The 18,613-nt window shown below is 47.8% G+C and overlaps 2 protein-coding genes and 1 non-coding gene across 10 annotated transcripts in view; 2 read left to right on the top strand and 1 right to left on the bottom strand.

Annotated features, from left to right (window-relative positions):
* Positions 1-757: 757 nt before the first annotated feature.
* CAMK2B (calcium/calmodulin dependent protein kinase II beta) overlaps positions 758-18,613 on the top strand; it is a 104,343-nt gene continuing 86,487 nt past the window's right edge. For 3 of the 8 annotated variants that reach the window (XM_076006273.1, XM_076006274.1, XM_076006275.1), the window contains exon 1: positions 834-995. In XM_076006273.1, coding sequence (XP_075862388.1) covers positions 931-995 — 65 coding nt within the window. In that variant the 5' untranslated portion in view covers positions 834-930. Of the gene's footprint in view, positions 996-18,613 lie in introns of all 8 variants that reach the window. The other 5 variants (XM_076006270.1, XM_076006271.1, XM_076006272.1 and 2 more) reach the window with 4 other exon arrangements.
* LOC142872890 (alpha-tocopherol transfer protein) lies at positions 10,384-13,650 on the bottom strand. Its single transcript, XM_076006267.1, has one exon. It carries the CDS (start codon positions 13,648-13,650, stop codon positions 12,814-12,816), a length of 837 nt encoding a protein of 278 aa, XP_075862382.1. The 3' UTR covers positions 10,384-12,813.
* On the top strand, positions 13,701-13,807 carry LOC142873121 (U6 spliceosomal RNA). Its single transcript, XR_012921170.1, has one exon. It is a non-coding gene; the product is annotated as a U6 spliceosomal RNA (small nuclear RNA).

Here is an 18,613-nt window from a genome sequence, read left to right on the forward strand (position 1 = left end):
GCTCAAGGCCCATAAGCCTGGACTCTAAATGTTGCTTCCTGTGACCTCCATTTCAGCACCCAGTGACCAATCCTTGGAGGAAAGAGGGCTGGGACCATAGGTAGGGGGCAGCCCCACTTGCACTCATCCTAGGGTCCCAGTGTGTACCCCATGCCTCCTGGGCAGCTCTGCCAGGCCAGTTGGACTGGACTGTGCCCTGTGTAGGGTGATGGAGACTGGACAAGAGGGATCTGGCAGCATTTCTCCCTAGGGGTGTGAGACGTGGGTCTGGTGGAGAGTGGCATAGGAGCCCCTGGCCTCCCGTGTGGGCCCCAATCCCCTCCCGCTGTCAGGGTGAGGTGGGCCTTCAGGGGAGAGAGGCGGCTGGGTCATTGTTAGTCCTCTGTGGACACGAGCAGGGGGCAGCAAGCAGAAGAGCTGGCTCAGGTGGCTCGCATGTGCAGGGCGCGAGTGGGTGCAGGGGCGGGTTCTGGGTGCGGGAACAGGGCGCGGGTGCAGGAGGGCGCGGGCGTGGGCGCGTGTGCAGGTGCAGGTGCAGGTGCGGATGCGTTGAGGGTGCCGGGCACGGATGTGGGTGCGGGTGAGTGCGCACAGCGCCGGTGCGGTGCGGGTGCGGGCTCAGGAGCGGCGTGTGCAGGGTGCGGATGAGGCGCGTGCAGGGGGCGGCGGGCGGGGCGGGCGCGGCGGCGGTGACAGCGGCGCCCGCGCCTCCCCGCGCGTAGGTGTGCGGCGCGCTCCTGGCGGGGACGGAGCGAGCAGATCTCGCGTGCGCTCGCCGCCCGGCGCAGCCCAGCCCGGCCCCCGCCCGGCGCCGCGAGCCGAGGTGTCTCCCGCGCCCGCGCCCGTGTCGCCGCCGTGCCCGCGAGCGGGAGCCGAAGTCGCCGCCGCCCGAGCGCAGCCGAGCGCACGCCGAGCCCGTCCGCCGCCGCCATGGCCACCACGGTGACCTGCACCCGCTTCACCGACGAGTACCAGCTCTACGAGGATATTGGCAAGTAAGAGCCTCGGCGCGCGCGGGCTGGGCCGGGGACCCGGGAGGGCCGGGACCTCCGCGCCGCTGGCTCTGGGCGCACTGCGGCCCCGCGCGCCGCCGGCTCCTCCGGGCCGAGCGCACGGCCCCGCGCGGCCCGGACCCCGGAGCCCGGCCCCGGGCCTGGCCGCCGGACCTCAGCGCGCGCAGCCCTGCCCAGCCCTGCCCAGCGCGGCTGCCCGGCCGGGCCAGGGACTCCGGGCTCGCGACTCGGCGTGGCGGGGGCGGCAGCAGGTGTCCCCAGAGCGCCCGGCAGACGTGACGCATTTGGCGGCGGGGAGGTCAGAGAGGAGGGGCTCGCGGGGGCGGCCGCGGGGTCTGGAGCGCCGGGAGGGGTCGGCCGAGGCCCCAGAGGGTCGTCTCCGGCGTGGGCGCGCTGTCCCCACCCCCATCCGAGCGGCGGCGGCGGGGGTGGCGGGACCCGCGCCGCGCCTGCTCCTGCGCGTGGCCCCATCCGCGCGGGGGGTGCCGGCGTGGGAGCAGCCTTTGCCGTGGGTCCCCCGGGGAATCTGGGTTCTGGAGGATTTTCCCTCAGATTCTTCTGGAAACAGGAATTGGGGGGCGAAGGAGAGCGAGGTCAGGGAGCCTGGATCAGGTCATTGGGATGAGGATGAGGGGGTGAGATGAGAAGCCTGACTGGGCTTCTAATTTCAGGGTCTGAGAGGTAGGTGGGTGCTGGATTTTGAACAAGGTTATTTGTGGGGGCGGGGGGCCCTACAGGGAGAAGGCTGTTTCTGGTGAGGCCTCGTGGGAAACAGGTGCTGTGGCTCCCGGCCTCTGCTCGGCAGCGTGAGCGCTGTGGAGCGAAGCGGGGTTGGGGGTCCCCCATCGGCTTCATTCCCCCCTCCTGGAGTGAGAGACCAGGAAGCCCCTCAGGAGCTTTCTTTCTGGCCCAGGGTCTCTGCTCTGGGAATCAACCTGGCCGCACCTGGCGTCCCTGGGGCTGCTTCAGAACTCCTGAGTCTCCAGCCTGGCTGGGCGGGAGCCCCATCCTCCTCCTCCTGCTGGCTCCTCCTGATTCTCCCCATCCTCCCCCACCCTCCTCCATCCCTCCTGCGAGGTGGGGGCGCTGGCGAGATTTCCTCTTACACATCCCGCAGCAGATCCTTTTTTTCCTTTACTAAATAAGTGTCTGGTGAAACCTTGTGGTGGGCGAGGGACGCTGATCATTGATAATTGTGGAGTGCCGAGCTGGAGGAGTGTGGGGGTGTGTTCATCCCCACTTATCCCCGCACATGGGGAGGATCCAGCGCGGGGGCAGGGAGCCCATGCTGGGTGGCTCAGGGTAACCGGGCAAGGCTGGCCCAGGGGACCCTTTGGTGGGGGCTGTATGGACCTGCCAACCCCCCCAAGGCAGATACCTCTAGGGAGGGGTCGGGCCCAACACCCCTTCACAGGGACTGTGTGGACCTCCCTGTGGGCTCTGGGGACACAGGCCTTGAAGACGCCTCCAGGGGCTGGCTGGGCTGTGAGGAAGGGGGCTCCTCGGGTGGTGGTGAGGTGACCTCCTATGTGGACAGGGGGCCCAGGGCTGTGCACCAGCAGGCGTGCCTGGCTCCCCAGCCCTCAGACTGTCAGATACACAGGGCTGCCCTGTTGTCCTCCAGAAGTGTGTCCTGGCTGCCTTAGGGGCAGGTGGGCAGCAGGTGATGCGCCTGGTTTTCAGAGGGAGAGGTCAGCAGTGGGAAGCCACTCCTTCCTAGGGGCCTTCTTGTCACCTTCTCTGCTCATGCCTGGTCTCCTCCAAAGAAGCCTCTTTCGAGACCGTCCCATACACCCCTGGTTTCCTCACGTGCAGCGAACTCCAGCGTTCCCTTCTTCACTTTGGTGCGAGCCTCGCTGTGTACAGCAGCAGGGTCAGGCTGTCCCCCAGCCCCAGCATCCTGCTCCAGCGGTGACTGGCTTTCTCCCCTGTTGCCACCCACATTGGGGAGTGGAGGTCTTGGGGCTGCCTTCAGGGAGGCTGAGAAGGCGGCGCCCGCAGAGAGACCAGATGAGGCTGAGACTGCTGGGCTCCTGCCCTGGAAGCAAGAGCATGAGTTGCCACCAGAAGGGAGCAGGTGTGGCTTTCCGGTGAAGGCACCAAGATCCATGCATGTGTGCAGTGAGCAGTGAAGCCTGGTGTCGAGGGGAGTACTGTGACCTGGAACAAGAGGGGTGCCATCCCAGCCAGGAGCAGTGCACTCAGCCCGGCACCCCTGTGTGGATACCTGCTAGACAGCAGGCCCTGGAGGCTGCCAAGGGCCTGTCACTGCCCTGCTGGGTGGCCCTGGCATAGGGAGAGGACTGAGTGCCCCAGGGTGCAGCTGTGCTATGGATGGGACAGCTGAGAGGGTGGGGCAGGGCACCCACAGGAGATATCTGAGGCCAGGGCTGAGCTGTGGGAATTCAGCCCATTCGCAGGGCTGGGGTCTCTCGGGTGGCCATGTTGGCTGGTTGTTGACAGTGCCTGCCTGGGGCACAGTTGGTGTTGCTTCCAGGCCCCAGGTGGACACGTCCAAGTTTATTTAAAGCTGCAGCCCCTGGTACCCAGTCAGGTGACTCTGAGCTCCCTGCCCAAAGGAAGGGCAGGCCTACAGCTGCTCATGTGTGTCTCGGCCATGGGCCATTCCCCTCCCCTGCCCCATCCCTTGTCTGCTGTCCCTGCTCCCGGATCTTCCCCAGGGGCCTGGGCAGCAGGCTCAGCTGGCCAAGAGGAGCCACTTTCTGGGGCCTGCCCTGCCCAGCACCATGGGGTGTGCCATTCCTTGCCCAGCCTGGTGGCCCGAGTCCTGGGATGCAGAGCCACCTCGAGCCTGGGAGTCTGGGAGCAGGTGCAGAGCACAGTAGGGATGTCCTCAGCCTGGCATGGACCAGCCAGCTGTGCAGGTTGAATTATTTTGTATTGGATAGTTTTTCAAAATCCAGAAAAATACCAGGAGTAATAAAACGAATACCAGTGTCTTCTCCACCCAGAATTGAAAACTGTTAATCTTTTGTAGTTTAGGCTTTAAGTCCTTTTTTTAACTTATAAGAAGTAAAGCATTGCAAATAAATAACCCATTTTCCTCCAACTACTGCATTTGCATTTTTCCTCCCAGGCTCTTTTTGGCACATTTACACACGCATATAAGTATCCATAACTAATATATAGGATTCTTCGGGTTTTCTTTTAAATTTATATAAAAATCCTGGCACTTGTATTTTTTGCTCAACATAGTCTTGTTAACTTGATGGTGGGCTGCTGCGCAGCGCTCTGTGGTATGAACGCCGCGTCTGCCTGCTCCGCTCCTGCTGCAAATCTAGGTTGTCTTCGGTGCCCGCTCTCCCCGCACACCGTGCCGGCGCCATGCCCTGTCCGCTGGCGCAGGAGTGAGGGTTTCTCCCTGGCAGTGGGGCTGCCCGTGTCTCGGCAGGTGCCACTGCACTCCCTGCCATGCTGGGCCCTGCCAGCAGGGACAGGACCCCCACCCCTAGTGCTGCTGTCCCTTGGCATTGGCAGGTTGTCAGTGTTGACCGTTTGTTGGGTGGGAAGTGGTCTCACATTTCGTATTCAGGCTTGTGAATCTTCTACTTTTTGGTAGTCGTTGTTGCCTTTAAAATATGGGCGATCTCTCTGGAATAAGGCAGCTCCTGTGAGGTTATGGATATAATTTCAGGGGTTTGTGGACCCCTCCTTTGCAGGGAGAGATGGCACTTGGGCTTGTGGTCTACACTGTAACAACATCTAATATGTACATTATTTTAAACGTTTGATTTTATTTGACTGAAGTTGCCTGGGAAGGCTCTTCTCCCACTCCCGTTTTACAGACAAAGAACCAAATTCAGGGGAGGTCCTGCAACTTACCCAAGCCCAGGCAGCAAGGGTGGTTCCTGAGCTCCAGTCCAGGGCATCTCCCACCTCTCCCAGCTTGCCCCGAACCTCACACAGGCCCAGAACCGACTTTGATATGTCCTTGACTCCATCCAGTGGGACCCCAGTGGGCAGAGAGCAGGCTGGGTCCTAGGGCTTCTGTCACCTGGCCACTGGTGGGGGCATCACTGTCAACTGGTGAATGCTTTCTGCCGAGAGGCTTACACTGAACCAGCCAGTGGCCTGCCAGGTAGTTAATAGATAAACTTAGGAAATTCAGAGCAAATCAATTTTTGAGTCTCCAAGCTCTGAAGCTGGTTGCCAGGGAAGAGAGGAATTGGTGGAGGAGCTATTGTTGTGTTTGCTTTCTCCCTCCCTGGAGCACACCAGGCACTTCCTGCCTCAGGGGCTTGGCCAAGCCAGCCCTCTCCCCCCTCGAAAGCCCCCTCCACCAGCTCACTCCCTCCGCTGCTTAGCAGGCTATCTGGGAGCCCATTCCTGGTTCCCCATCTCCTCGCCAGGACTTCTGTCTTTCCCTAGCAGTCTGCCCATCCGAAACTCTGGGCAGCTTACCCACAGGGAAGCAGGGGTCCGGTCCCCTACCCACCACTGTGTCCCCAGCACCTGGCCTGAGGTGGGTGCTCCTACAGCTGTGGGGAAGGGGTTGATCAGGTGGGCCTCTGCCTGCTGGCCTGGCTCCAAGGAGGCCAGCTTGAGTCCTCCTGGTCTTGATTCCTTAATGTAGGGTAGTTTAAAAAGTCGCACATGCCGAGGTTGCTGGCAAGATGTGCATTAAGGTGATGCTAGTTTAGTTACTATTTAATGGTATTTTTATACCATAACCTACTTTGCTGAGAGCTAAGAATATATCTGCATGCCTGCTACCCAGACTCTTTCTTTTCTGGTAACAGTTGCTAGCGCTTAAATGGTGCTTATTATATTAACATGCTCAATCTGTGAAATAGGTACTGTGATCATTGCAAGTGTATAGAAGAAGTAACTGAGGCACGGAGAAGCCCCCATCCTCTGGTAAAGGTCACACAGGGTCAGGGTTTGAATCTATGTTCTGCTCTTCTCAGAAGCTCTTGCCCCTACTCTATTCTGTGCTTTAAAAATACTATTATTACTCCACCAGCTGACTCATGGCCAGCCTGTGGTCTACTCTGACCTGAGGATTTTGGGCACCTGTCCTTAGCCGCTGCTTGCCATGCACTGTTGTGCCTTCCCAAACCAAGGGCACTGCCCCTCGACTACGCCTCGGTTCCCCTTTGTGAGAATGTCATTTCCGTTTCTCATCAGAGACAACCAACACTCTGACCCCATTTGAGACAAGCAAGGCTTGAAATTTTTATTAAACAAATTAACAGGGCAATATGGTCTTGTAAAAAGAAAAAAAAACCCCAAGTAATACAGAAGTATGTGCAGTGAAATGTGAGTTGTTTTACACTCAAGCTCCCTCACTCCCCAGAAGTACCTGGTCTCTTTATTTTAATGTCAGTGCGAGGATATGTGTGTGTGTGTGTGTGTGTGTGTGTGTGTGTGGACATATGTGCACGTATCAGATATATGATTGCAAAATACAGATGGAATCGCCATATATGTGATTCTGCAATTTGTTTGCTTAACACTTTCATGACTACCCACATGTCAGTAAGTCTTTTCTTACGGCTAAGCGCCTGCCAGTTCTTAGCAGAGAGATGTGTACGTACATGTTGGCCACATTTTTTAAACCAAAAATTGGGACCCATCCTTTGACAAGTGTGACAGGGGATGATGGGACCCTATATTTGAAATCAGGGCCTGGAAGGTCATCAGGGCACAATGGTGGTGAACGAAGGCTGTGTTTGTAGCACGGCCAGTTGCAGGGTCTGGATCATGGGAGTGGGCATGGGTCGACTCTGAGACTCTGCAGAGTTCAAGGCCTCCGCAGGACTAAGGAGGTCCCTCCCAGGTCTCACTTGAAAGAATTAAAGGACATATTCTTGTCTTTTTTCTTTTTCTTTCTGGGACTCCCCAAGAGCAGAGGGGAGAGAGATATAATGTCTGGGTTTTCTTTCTTCTACTTAAAAAAATTCTAGCGAGGATGGTTCCCTCATTTTTGCTTAATTGGCCTTTGAAGTCTGTACTGAGCCACCCTAGAATTTAACAAGTATTTAAAGGAAAAGACCAAGTGCAGACAAACGTGCACTGTCTGTGACCCTGGAAAGGTGGCTCTCGTGTCCCTGTGTTCCCTGATGCCACCTCCCTGGCCCAGGCAAGAGATGTGGCCTTTCTGGATATTTTAAATATATTTTCAAAAAATGTAACTCCCTCACTCTTCCCCCCCAAAAATGGAATCTGATTTGATTATTTTTAAAGTGTCTTTTACAGATGCAACTCACTTTGTTAGTGTAGAAACATAAAAATGCATTATGTATCTACTTGGTTTTAAAAAAAATTATCATATTGGCATATTACACAGAAATGTATATTTTATTCATATAAAAACCTGAATTCATTTAAAACAAAAACATCCTTTTATGTTAGATGTGGTGTTACTAGCTGTCAAACTTTTGGGTGGCTTTTGTCTCCTGGGTTAGAGGGTCACTTGTTCAGGGTTTAGCTCCTGGTGGACATAGTTCCTTTTGTGTTGACATAATGATCCTAAAATAACTAACATTATGATTCTTCGTTAAGCCAGATACAAGCTCTTGTTGAATTCTAGAACAGATTGGCAATAGCCAGGCAGAGATTTAAGAAAATTTCATGGAAGGAAGCATAAAACCACACTGTTGCACGGGGTGTAATTTGAGAGCCACAGCCCTGTTTCCCCACTTCGTCAGCAGCAAGTGAAGACTGGGGGGAAGGAGTTGCTCTCACCCTCACGGTGAAGTACGAAAGGTGTGTGCCTTCTGCCCTGATGCTCTCCAGGTGCCACGCACATCCCTGTGAGTGCCCATTTCCAGCAAGGAGCTGAGGAGCAGCCCCTGCCTCCGTCACCCAATGCTGTGTTCAAGGGTTGAGAACAATGCCCAGCACACACTGGGTGTTCAGCAGTGGCTCAGTGACAGTCTGGATCGCTTAGTCCTTGCAGCCATGACTGCTTCCCATAGCAGGGGCACACCCACCCCATAAAAGATGAGGTCCTTGCTGGAGGGCTTGGATGGCGCTGCTGGTGGGTCCTTGGGGTCTAATGATGCCCAGTCCGGCTGGGCTGCCAGTCTTGTCACCTGCTGAGACACAGTCCCTGGGCTGTCAGCAGTTATATGCCTGCCATGGAGCTTGATTCCAAGAGGTTTGCAGCCTTTAGCCCATTTCTTTTTTTTTTTTCTTTCTTTCTTTTTTTATTTTTCTGAGACAGAGTCTTGCTCTGTTGCCTTGGGTAGAATGCAGCGGCATCATTGTAGCTCACAGCAACCTCAAACTCCTGGGCTGAAGTGATCCTCTTGCTTCTGCCTCCTGAGTAGCTGGGACTACGTAGCTGGGACTATAACCTCGTGCTACCAAGGCCAGCTAATTTTTCTACTTTTTATAGAGACGGGGTGGGGGTGAAGGGTGTCTTGCTCTTGCTCAGCCGGTCTTGAACTCGTGAGCTCAAGCAATCCTCCTGCTTTGGCCTCCCAGAGTGCTAGGATTACAGGCATGAGCCACTACCTGGGCGAGCCCATTTCTTAATAAAGTTCTCCGTGTTATTTCTGTTCTTGTATATTGAGGTGCAGCCTGATTCTCAGTCTGTGGGTTTGATCCAGGCCATCTGTTAGGGGTTTCCTGGGCAAAGAGCATAGGTCTAGTTTGGAGCAGGACCTCCTGAATAAGATGACCAGGATGGTGGTTCTCAGCCCCAGCTGCACAGTGGAGGCCCTGGGGAGTTCAGCCCCAACCCAGCTAATCAGACACTATAGGGGGATGGGGCATCAGTTATTTTGAAAAGCTCACAGGTGACTCCAATGGGTAACTGCAGATATAGATCCTGCAGGGGACTTTCCACCTGAGGCCAGACACTTGCTTGCCTAAGCCCACACTTCCTCTCATCTCTCTTGGTTCTTTCAAAGCCTCACCTAACCATGCATTTAGAATTTACCTTTGTTTTCTGACATTACCCCTGCCTCTATCCATGTTGTCTACAGTAGCACTCTCCAGAAGAAATACAATGTGGCCACAAAGGTGAGCCATATATGTGATTTAGAATTTTCTAGTTTTTAAAAAGAAAAGTAAAAAATGCCGAAAGGAACTTTAACAGCATATTTATTAAACTACATATCCAAAATATTATTTCAACATGTAATCAATGCAAAAGTTATTAAGCTATTTTGCATTGCTTTTTATATTAAATATTTATATTAAATATCTTTGAAACCTATTGTGTGTTAACACCTACGGCGCATCTCAGTTTGGACCAGTCACGTGCCAGATGCTTATTATCTAGATGGTGGCAGTGGGCACTGTATTGGACAGTGCAGGGCCAGAACTTCAAGGTCACCCTGGTTTTTTTTTTCAATTTTTCTTTTTTGGTTTCTTTTAAGGATAGTAGTTATGGTCTGTTCCTAATTTCTTTTGCTTTCCTGAAGACTTACTCATTTATTCAACAAGTCAGGTTGCACACTTAACATTTTCCAGGCATTTTCTGGGTGCTTGGAAAACAGTAGTGAACAAAGCAGTCAAGGATGCCTGTCTGCAGAGAGCTTATAACTGGTGGAGAGTGGCAAATAGTAAGCATAAAAACTAAACAAATTATATGACACGATAGGGTAGAAGGTGATTAATACCTCTAGGAGTAATTAGGAAATCTGAGGAGTGCCGGTTTAGGAGGAAGGTTGCAGTCATGTAAAGGGTGGTCAGATCAAGAAAAGAGAGAGAAGATTCTAATGGCCCAAATCAAGAATGACAGAGGGGACGTTACCACCAACCTTACAGAAATAAACAAGGAAATACTGTGAACAGTTATGTGCCCCACAATTAGATAACCCGGATAAAACGGACACACACTTAGAAAGACACATACTACTAAAACTGACTCAAGAGGAAACAAAATCTAGTCCTATAACAAGTAGAGACTGAATTAGTAATTTAAAAAATTTCCAACAAAGAAAGCCCAGGCTCAGATAACTTTACTGGTAAATTCTGGTAAAAATTAATACAAACTCTCCCAAAAAACAGAAAAGGAGGAAATTCTTCTTAATTCATTCTGTGAAGCCAGTGATACACTGATACCAAAACCAAACAAAGAAAACTACATAAGATAGTACATACTAGTATTTCTTATGAACATATATGCAACATCCCCAACAAAATAATAGCAAAACAAATCTAGTAACATATAAAAAGGATTATACATTATGAACAAGTACAGCTTATCCCAAGGATGAAAGGTTGGTTTAACATACAAAAATCAATCATGTAATACATCAAGTTGATAGAATAAACAAAGAAACTATATGATCATCTCAATAAATGAAGAAAAAGCATTTGACAAAAGCCAAATACTCTTTCTTTTTTTTTTTTTTTTTTTTTTTTTTTTTTTTTTTTTTTTTTTTTTTTATGATTTATGTGAAAGGTGTTTATTTTCTTTTGAGCAATATTAAAACAAATAAATTACTGTGCAGTTCAGTAACACAATGAGCATATAATAGAGACAACATTCTAGAAGGCACTTCGGATACAATCACAGTCAAGTAATACAGACAATTGAGCAGTTATTTATCTTGACACCTTATAAAAATCGCCTGCCTATTTCCCATTGTTCCTTTAACATTTTTCAATTAATTGCTTCATTTTATAAAAATTCAAAGTTCCATCATAAAATGTACCTATATTATTACTGATTTATTTTAAGTCTATTTACTATGAATCCCTTCACCAACCAATCACATTGAAACAACATTTTAAAATGTTATCCTTTGTTCAGGTGCTAAACCAAACATTCCTTCATAAGAAAGGTTGTAAGAAAGTGTTTACATAGCCAAATGTAAATGAAATAGAACTTGTGATATAAATCTTCTAGGAACAAAAGTTAGATAAGCAAGATGTTTTTGTCATTATTACTGTTTGTTCTTTTTAAATGGGTTTTGGTTTTGTTGTTATTATTTTTAATTATACAATTTTAAATTGTGTGATTTTATACAAAAGACTTTAAAAAATTTTTTAGAAAATAGGTAGGATCTAATTTTGTTCTAAAAATTATAACGTTGCCAGCTGCAGTGGCTCACACCTGTAATCCCACCACTTTGGGAGGCAGAGGTGGGAGGATCACTTGAGGCCATTGGTCTGGGCAACATAGTGATACCCTGTCTCTACAAAATAATTTTAAAAATTAGCTGAGCATGGTGGCACATGCCTGTAGTCCCAGGTACTTGGGAGGCTGAGGCAGAAGGATTGCTTGAGCCCAGGAATTTGAGGTTACAGTGAGCTATGATTGCACCCCTGCACTCCAGCCTGGGTGACAGAGTGTGACCCTGTCTCATACTCTGTGAGAGATATAAAAATATAAAAATATTTTTTATTAAAAAAAATTAAAATAAAATTGTAATGTTGTTAAGTTAGCTTCCCAATGCTAAATCAAAATCAAACACGTTCTCTAAAGAACATCCACAATTACTCTCAATTTTGTTATAATACATGTACAGAGAATCATAAGTATCAGCTCACCTGATTAAACTAATTTTCTTATAAAGAAAAATACCCTTCACATATCCTTGCACAAAGATACTATTACTATATGTGATTAATATTGAAACCCAACTAGCTGAACAAAAGTTCAACAAGTTTTATACCCCACATACTTTCATTTCCAAGTTTAAAAGAAAATTAAGAAATTATAAACTGCTAAGTATAAAAATTATGTCATAATTGAAAGCTATGTGAAGACTGAGATTATATCTTTCTCAATAAATGAAATACTCTTTGACATAAACTACAGAACAAACAGCAAGTTTTAACTACTAATTTTTTTAAGTTAGTACAAATTATGGGATTTGTTTGGAATCTTCTGATATAATAGTAAAACTCAAATTATTCCATGCATAATCTGAAAAATACCAGATATAATTAACAATGATTTTAAAAATGTAAACATTTTCTTTCCTTTGTGTAGTTGTATTATTGTTTAACTAAAAATAGTCCATGTATAAGACAACTAAATATTATTCCATCTGTAAATCTCTGTGTAGTCATAAGAATAACCATAAACAAAAGTCAAAATTACATTCTTGATTTGTTTAAAAATGCAAAACAGAGCTGAGAAGCCATCAACTGTGCCTGATATATTTTCTGAATTATTTTTGTTAATCAGTTATATCAACATGAATAATTCCGTAGAGGCCTATAGATGAATATCTATAGTATGGCATATAGACTCTTCAATAATAAAAAGTTTGTATTTGGGGGGAGGGGGGAAAGGGCATTTTTTGAAACCTTAAAATTTGTACCCCCATAATATGCTGAAATAAAAAAAAAAGTTTGTGTTGTGCAAATGTGCTAAAATAGCATTTCCCTGAGATGAACTGCCTTGCTAGCCTGCAGAAATAACTGTAAAGCTGTATTCACATTTTAATCTGAATTATAATCTAATCTGACCCCCCAAAAAATGAGTGTTAATGGTTTTTTATAATCAGTTGATTTGTGCTGATACATCTTTTAAGTTACTATTTTTAAATTTGTTACTATACCAGTGTAATTAGAGAACTTGTTTAAAATGAAACTTTCTAGAAACAAAGATGCACAATAACAGCTACTTCAGAAATAACTTTCATGTTATTTCTTCAAGTGCAAAAATCAGAAAAAAGAATTAAAAAGTAAAAAAAGCTTCCCAAATACCCATGTTGCTCATGTCAGCATATTTTTATATTTTTAAAGATCAGACAAGAATTTATTAGTTTAAAATATTTGCTTTTTTTTCTTTCATTTATATAACCAGGTAGGATCTCTCATTCATGTATTTTTAATTAGAAAGCTATTTACATGAAATAACTTCTTCTCACTGAATAGTCTCAGAAATGCCACTGAGATAATCTTCAGACTTCATTATAAAATTTGTCCACTCCTGACAAACGTCCTCCATGGAGAATTCTTCACCACCATATTCCAGAGGAAGAATGTCTGGGAAGTGCTGAAGTAAGCTTTGTTTGTAATTGTCCCCATGCATATGAATCCGATTTTTAATTTTTTCAGTCAGGAATGGTTTAATCATGGAAAAGACAGCATGGAAAATTACTGGTTCATTTATCAAATGGATGCCACGAACTTTCAATGGAAAGGAATCTGTAAGTACTGTAGCAATCTTCTTGGCTACAGATGGGGTAATTTGAAAGGCATGGGAAAACTGCCAACCTTCCATATCAAAGATAGCCTTGATTCCATTCCGTTGAGTTTCTACCTCCTGTACAATAAGCTCGGATGTGATTAGACTTACACGAAATACATCGTAAGCTGTAAAAACTTTTGGGTCCCAGTGTGCGATTCTGTAGATAAGAACTTTGCTGCCGGTGGGGTCCCTGGATCTCAGGACTCCGTGGTAGCCAGCCTTCAGAAGGCCAAGAATACTTCTAGGGTGTAGATCTGCACTTATTTCTGGGCATTCTGCTCTCCACTTATAATAGTTTTTTAGTAACCGCCAGGCCAGGTCCAGGTCGAAGTCGCGGGCGCGCAGGAACCGCAGCAGGAAGGCGTCGCTGAGCGGCAGCGGCGCGTGCGGGACGCCCGCCTGCAGGGCCCGGCGCCGCAGCTCGGTCAGGCCGGGCTGCAGCAGCGGCGAGTGGTCGGGCAGCGCGTTGAGCTGCGGCCCCGCCGCCGGCCCCTGTCCGGTCTCGGCCATGCCCGCCGCCGCCACTGCCAAATACTCTTTCATAATAAAAACACTCAACAGTGCTCGCTTCGGCAGCACATATACTAAAATTGGAACGATACAGAGAAGATTAGCATGGCCCCTGCGCAAGGATGACACGCAAATTCGTGAAGCGTTCCATATTTTTGCTTAACAACAGATTTCTTTTGCCTCTCGGTCTCGATTTTAACAGTGCTTTTGAAGTTTATACAGAAAGCTTTAAAAGTTAGTTTGTGCCCTTGGTTTTTGTTCTCACAACTGCTAAAATACCTCTGTAAGCCTTATCCTTTTATTCTTTCAAATGTTGTATAATAAATGTATAGAATTCATTGACCAAGTAAAATGTTGGGTGTCTGTAAATGAGACCAAAATGTGGGTTGCTTTTTTTCATAAAGTAATTTCTATTGGGGGTTACTGTTAAATGAACAGTAGCTAACCTGTAACTGTGAATGCTTCGTGTCGTCAGTATTTGCATTACATTCATAAAAGTGTGCAAGTCCTGTGACTCCCAGCTTAACTAAAATGATGTTATGCCACCTAACTTGAGTACAGCAAACTGGTTTTAGGTTTTAATGGAATCGATGTAAAATGATAGCCCATAAATAAAAAGTATTTGTGTTTGGTTTCAGAAAAAAAAAAAAAAAAACACTCAACAAACTAGGAGTAGAAAGGAACTTCCTCAACTTAATAGAAGACATTTATGAAAAACTCAGAGCTAACACCGTATTTAACAGTGAAAGACTGAAAGTGTTCTTCCTAAGATCATAAACAAGACAAGGATGTCTACTCTCTCCATTTCTATTCAACATGGTGCAGGAGGTTCTAGGCAGGGCAATTAGGCAAGAAGAAATAAAAAGCACCCAGATTAAAAAGGAATAGTACCTCTGTCTTCAGAGGACATGATCTTATATGTATATAGAAAAATCTAAGGAATCCACTAAACAGTTAAAAATAAAATATAAAGATCAATATACAAAAATCCATTGTATTTCATTATATTAGCAATGTTCAATATCAAAATAAACTTAGGGGGAAAATTCCATTTACAATAGCATATAAAAGAATAATAATAAATTTAACATAAGAGGTATAAGACTTGTACAATGAAAACTACATATCACTGTTGAGAAATTAAAGAAGACCTAAATTAATGGAAAGACATCCCATGTTCATGGATTGGAAGACTTAATATTGTCAAGATGGCAGTACATTCCAAATTGACCAACAGATTCCATGTAATACTTATAAAAATTCCAGCTATCTTTTTTTTGCAGAAATTGACAAGCTGGTGCTAAAATTCACATGGAAATACAAGGGACATAGAATACCCAAGACAATCTTGGAAAAGAAGAGCAAAGTTGGGGGACTCCTATGTCCTGATTTCAAAACTATTAATAACTGCACAGCTACAGGAATTAAGACAATGTGATATTGGCAAAAGGATAAACATATAGATCAGTGGAATAAGATTAAGAGTCTAAGATAAATCCATACATCTAAAGTCAGTTGATTTTTGATAAGGATGGCAAGATGATTCAGTGGAGAAAGAACAATGGTCCATTCATAGACAACTAGGTATCCACATGCAAAAGGATGAAGTTGGAACCCTACTTGATAACATATACAAAAATTAGCTAAATGACTCATAGACCTGTGTATAGGAGCTAAAACCATAAAGCTAATGGTCGAATAGAAGAAAATATAGGAGCAAATCTTTGTGACTTTGGGTTAGGCAGTGGATTTTCAGATACAACACCAAAAGCATACTCAACAAAAGAAAAATAGTTTTAATGTTGGACTTCATCAACACTAAAAACTTTTGTGCTTCAAAGGACACAATCAAGAAAGTGAAAAAGAATAGCACATATAATGGGAAAAAATATTTACAAATCATATAGATGATAAAGAATTTGTATTTGGGATATTTTTAGAACTCTACTGCTTAACAGTAAAAAGAAACAATGCAATTTAAAAGTGGGCAAAGGACTAAACATTTCTTCAGAGTTGATATACAAATGGCCAAGAGCACATGAAGAGATGCTTAGTATTATCAGTCATTATGGGAATGCAAGTCAAAACCACAGTGAGATTCCACTTCACTCCCACTAGGATGGCTATCATCCAAAAGACAGATAATAACAAGCGTTGGTGAGGATGTGAAGTTGGAGCTCTCATTCATTGCCGGTGAGAATGTCAAGTGACACAGCCACTATGGAAAAGACTTTGGCAGTTCTTCAAAATGTTCCATTCCTAGGTATATATCCAAGAGATATAAAAACATATGTCCACAGAAAAACTTGTTCATAGCAGCACTCTCAATAGGAGCCAAAAAAGTAGAAACAACCCAAATGTCCATCAACTGGTGTGTGGACAGAGGGACTGTGTTGTATCCATACAATGGCATATTATTCAGGTATAAAAAGAAACGAAATACTAATAAGCACTGACACATGCTACAACATGGATGAACCTTAAACATCGTGTACAGTGAAGAAGCTGGTCACAAAAGGCCACATGTGGTATGATTCCATTTATATGAAATGTCCAGAAAAGGCCAATCTGTAAGACAGAAACAGGAGTCAAGGATGTGGTGGAGAGAGGGGATGGGAAATGACTGCTAGTGGGTAGAAGTTTGTTTCTGAAGTGATGAAAATGTTGTAAGCTTAGATTGTGGTAATGGATGTACAACTCTGTGAATATGTTTAAAACCAATGAATTATATACTCTAAATGGGTGAATTGTTTGGTATATGTAATGTATCGCAATAAAGATGTTAAACAAATGAAACCTACTTAGAAAAAACCACTCTCACATCTGGATCTCAATGTTCAAATTGCCGAGAGGTGAACTTAGAAATTAAAATTTGACTGCCGATTGTCTAGCTCATGGCTGGTGGCTCCCCTAATCATCAGGACCCAGGCAGACGGGAGGCTTTGGCCGGGCCACCTCCTTTGAAGCAGCCTCTGCTGCGAAGTGTCTTCGCAAACGAAAAACAGTGAGAAGCGGTGTTGTCACTAGAACACCTGACTTGTGCCTGATGACAGTGTCTCTAAACTTAGCCAGTCCTCTGGGCCTTTGCCTGATGTGAGCTCAGGCCTGAGGCACTGGCGGGGGATGGGGGCGGTCAGGCTTCTCTGGCCCAAGAAGGTCCAGGGAGCCATGAGCCCCTCACACGCAGGGCCTGGGGCTTGCTCTAACCTGGAGATCAGAGGACCCATGGCACGTTGGGTGACCCCCACCCGGCCCTCCCAGAGACTGGCATGGGGAGGGAAGCTGTTTGCATCACTTCGCTTTGGGGCTCCACTTTGCTCCTTTCCTGAGTGGCCCTTGGGACTGTCCCATCCAAGACTCCAGGCCCAGCCTTTGTAGTGAGGATGGGGCTGCAGCCGCCCAGTTGCTCGAGTGTGAGGTGGGCCTCAGGGCTCCCTTCCGTCTGTGCCTTCTTTCCTTCCTCAGAGGAGGTCTGGCCCCCGCCAGTCTGGGTGGGGACCTTCGTAGCAGCAGTGGGACCCTCACTGCAGCGTGGGGCTTCTGGGGCACAGATGCGGTTGCCCTGAAAGGCAGCCCAGGGGCTGGGGAGCGTGACAGAGCATGTGGGCGCTGGCCTGTGGCTCAGGCCACCAGCCTGGTGGGGGGATGGGGAGACTGGGTGGGCTGCTGGGACCCCAGGAGCCAGAGGTCGGGGAGAAAGGGTGGTTGCAAGGCTGCTGCGGAGGATGTGCAGCCGGCCCCGAGGGTCCTGCTCTCTTTCCTGAAATTAACGTGGCTGAGCCTGCGTGCTGCCTCCCGCAGCGATGGGGACCCTGGCCATCCTGGGCCACAGCCAACCCCCCATCCTTTTGCCACACCAGCCCCCAGGGGCTGATGGAGACACCACACCCAGTCTGAAAGCCCTGACAACATCAAAGATTTTGGTGCTTTTCACAATTCCTTTGCACACCTGAGACCAGGTTCATTTTATTGTTACATTTTCATTTCCAATTGACAGTCACAGACTCTCCCCTGACCAATTGCCCACGTGACAGACAGCCCAGGACAGCTTGTCTTGTGGGAGGGGTGTTCATCTCTCTCTCTCTCCCTCCGTGTCTGTCTTTTCCTCTCTCCCTCTGTTTTTCCCGCTTCAGGTTTGCACTTGTCCTTCCTCCCTCTTCTGTTTCCTGGTCTCTGCCAGCTCTTCCCGGCATCCTCCTTGGCCTCCAGGCCTTGCCTTCACTGTAGGGGCCCCTCCAGGCAGGGCCTGGGGCTGCTGCTCCCCTCACTTAAAGGGCCCGTAGTGTGTCTCGATGCCCTCTGTCTGGGCACCTCCTACTCCTGCCTTCCCAGGTCCCGGGTGCCCTGTCCCCAGCTCTGAAGGACATTCTGGGGCTTCATAGTCCTCTGATGAGCGTCACAGGCACTTCTGGGTCTCTGGCTCCCCACTGAAGGACAGACCGGTTATTTCCTTTCCTGTGGGCTGAGGAAAAGAGCTGTCATTCTAGATTCCAGTCACCTCTGGTTTCTGGCCCTGTGGACAGGGGCTCGGGAGGGGGGACCAGAGCACAGCCTCACCTGTGACTTCTGTGCGTTTTGGCAGCGTCACTGTCACAGGGTACATGTGGGGGCTCTTTCCAGCCTTGGTCGCCCACGGGGACTGCAGTCTTGGTTGAAGCCCCTGCCCTTGTCCTGGCCTGCCTCGATGCTCCCCGGCTTGGTTGGGCTGCCCTAGCCACAGCCAGCAGGGAGCAGACACTGGAGCCTGGGCTCAGTTTCCCCTCTGGGCACTGGGGCACCGTGAGGTGGTGAAGGACAGTCTCTAGCAGGTGTGACTCTATGGTGAAGGTGAATGGGGGCCCCACTGGGATCCTGCTGTGTGACCTTGGGCAGGGTGAAGGTCACCTCTCGGAGCTTCATCGTGAGAGTTAGTCTGCAGTGCAGGGAGCCACCACATGGCCACCCTTCCCTGTCCATGGCGGGG

Source organism: Microcebus murinus, chromosome 9 (assembly GCF_040939455.1).
Source record: "Microcebus murinus isolate Inina chromosome 9, M.murinus_Inina_mat1.0, whole genome shotgun sequence".
NCBI classification, from domain to species: domain Eukaryota; kingdom Metazoa; phylum Chordata; class Mammalia; order Primates; family Cheirogaleidae; genus Microcebus; species Microcebus murinus.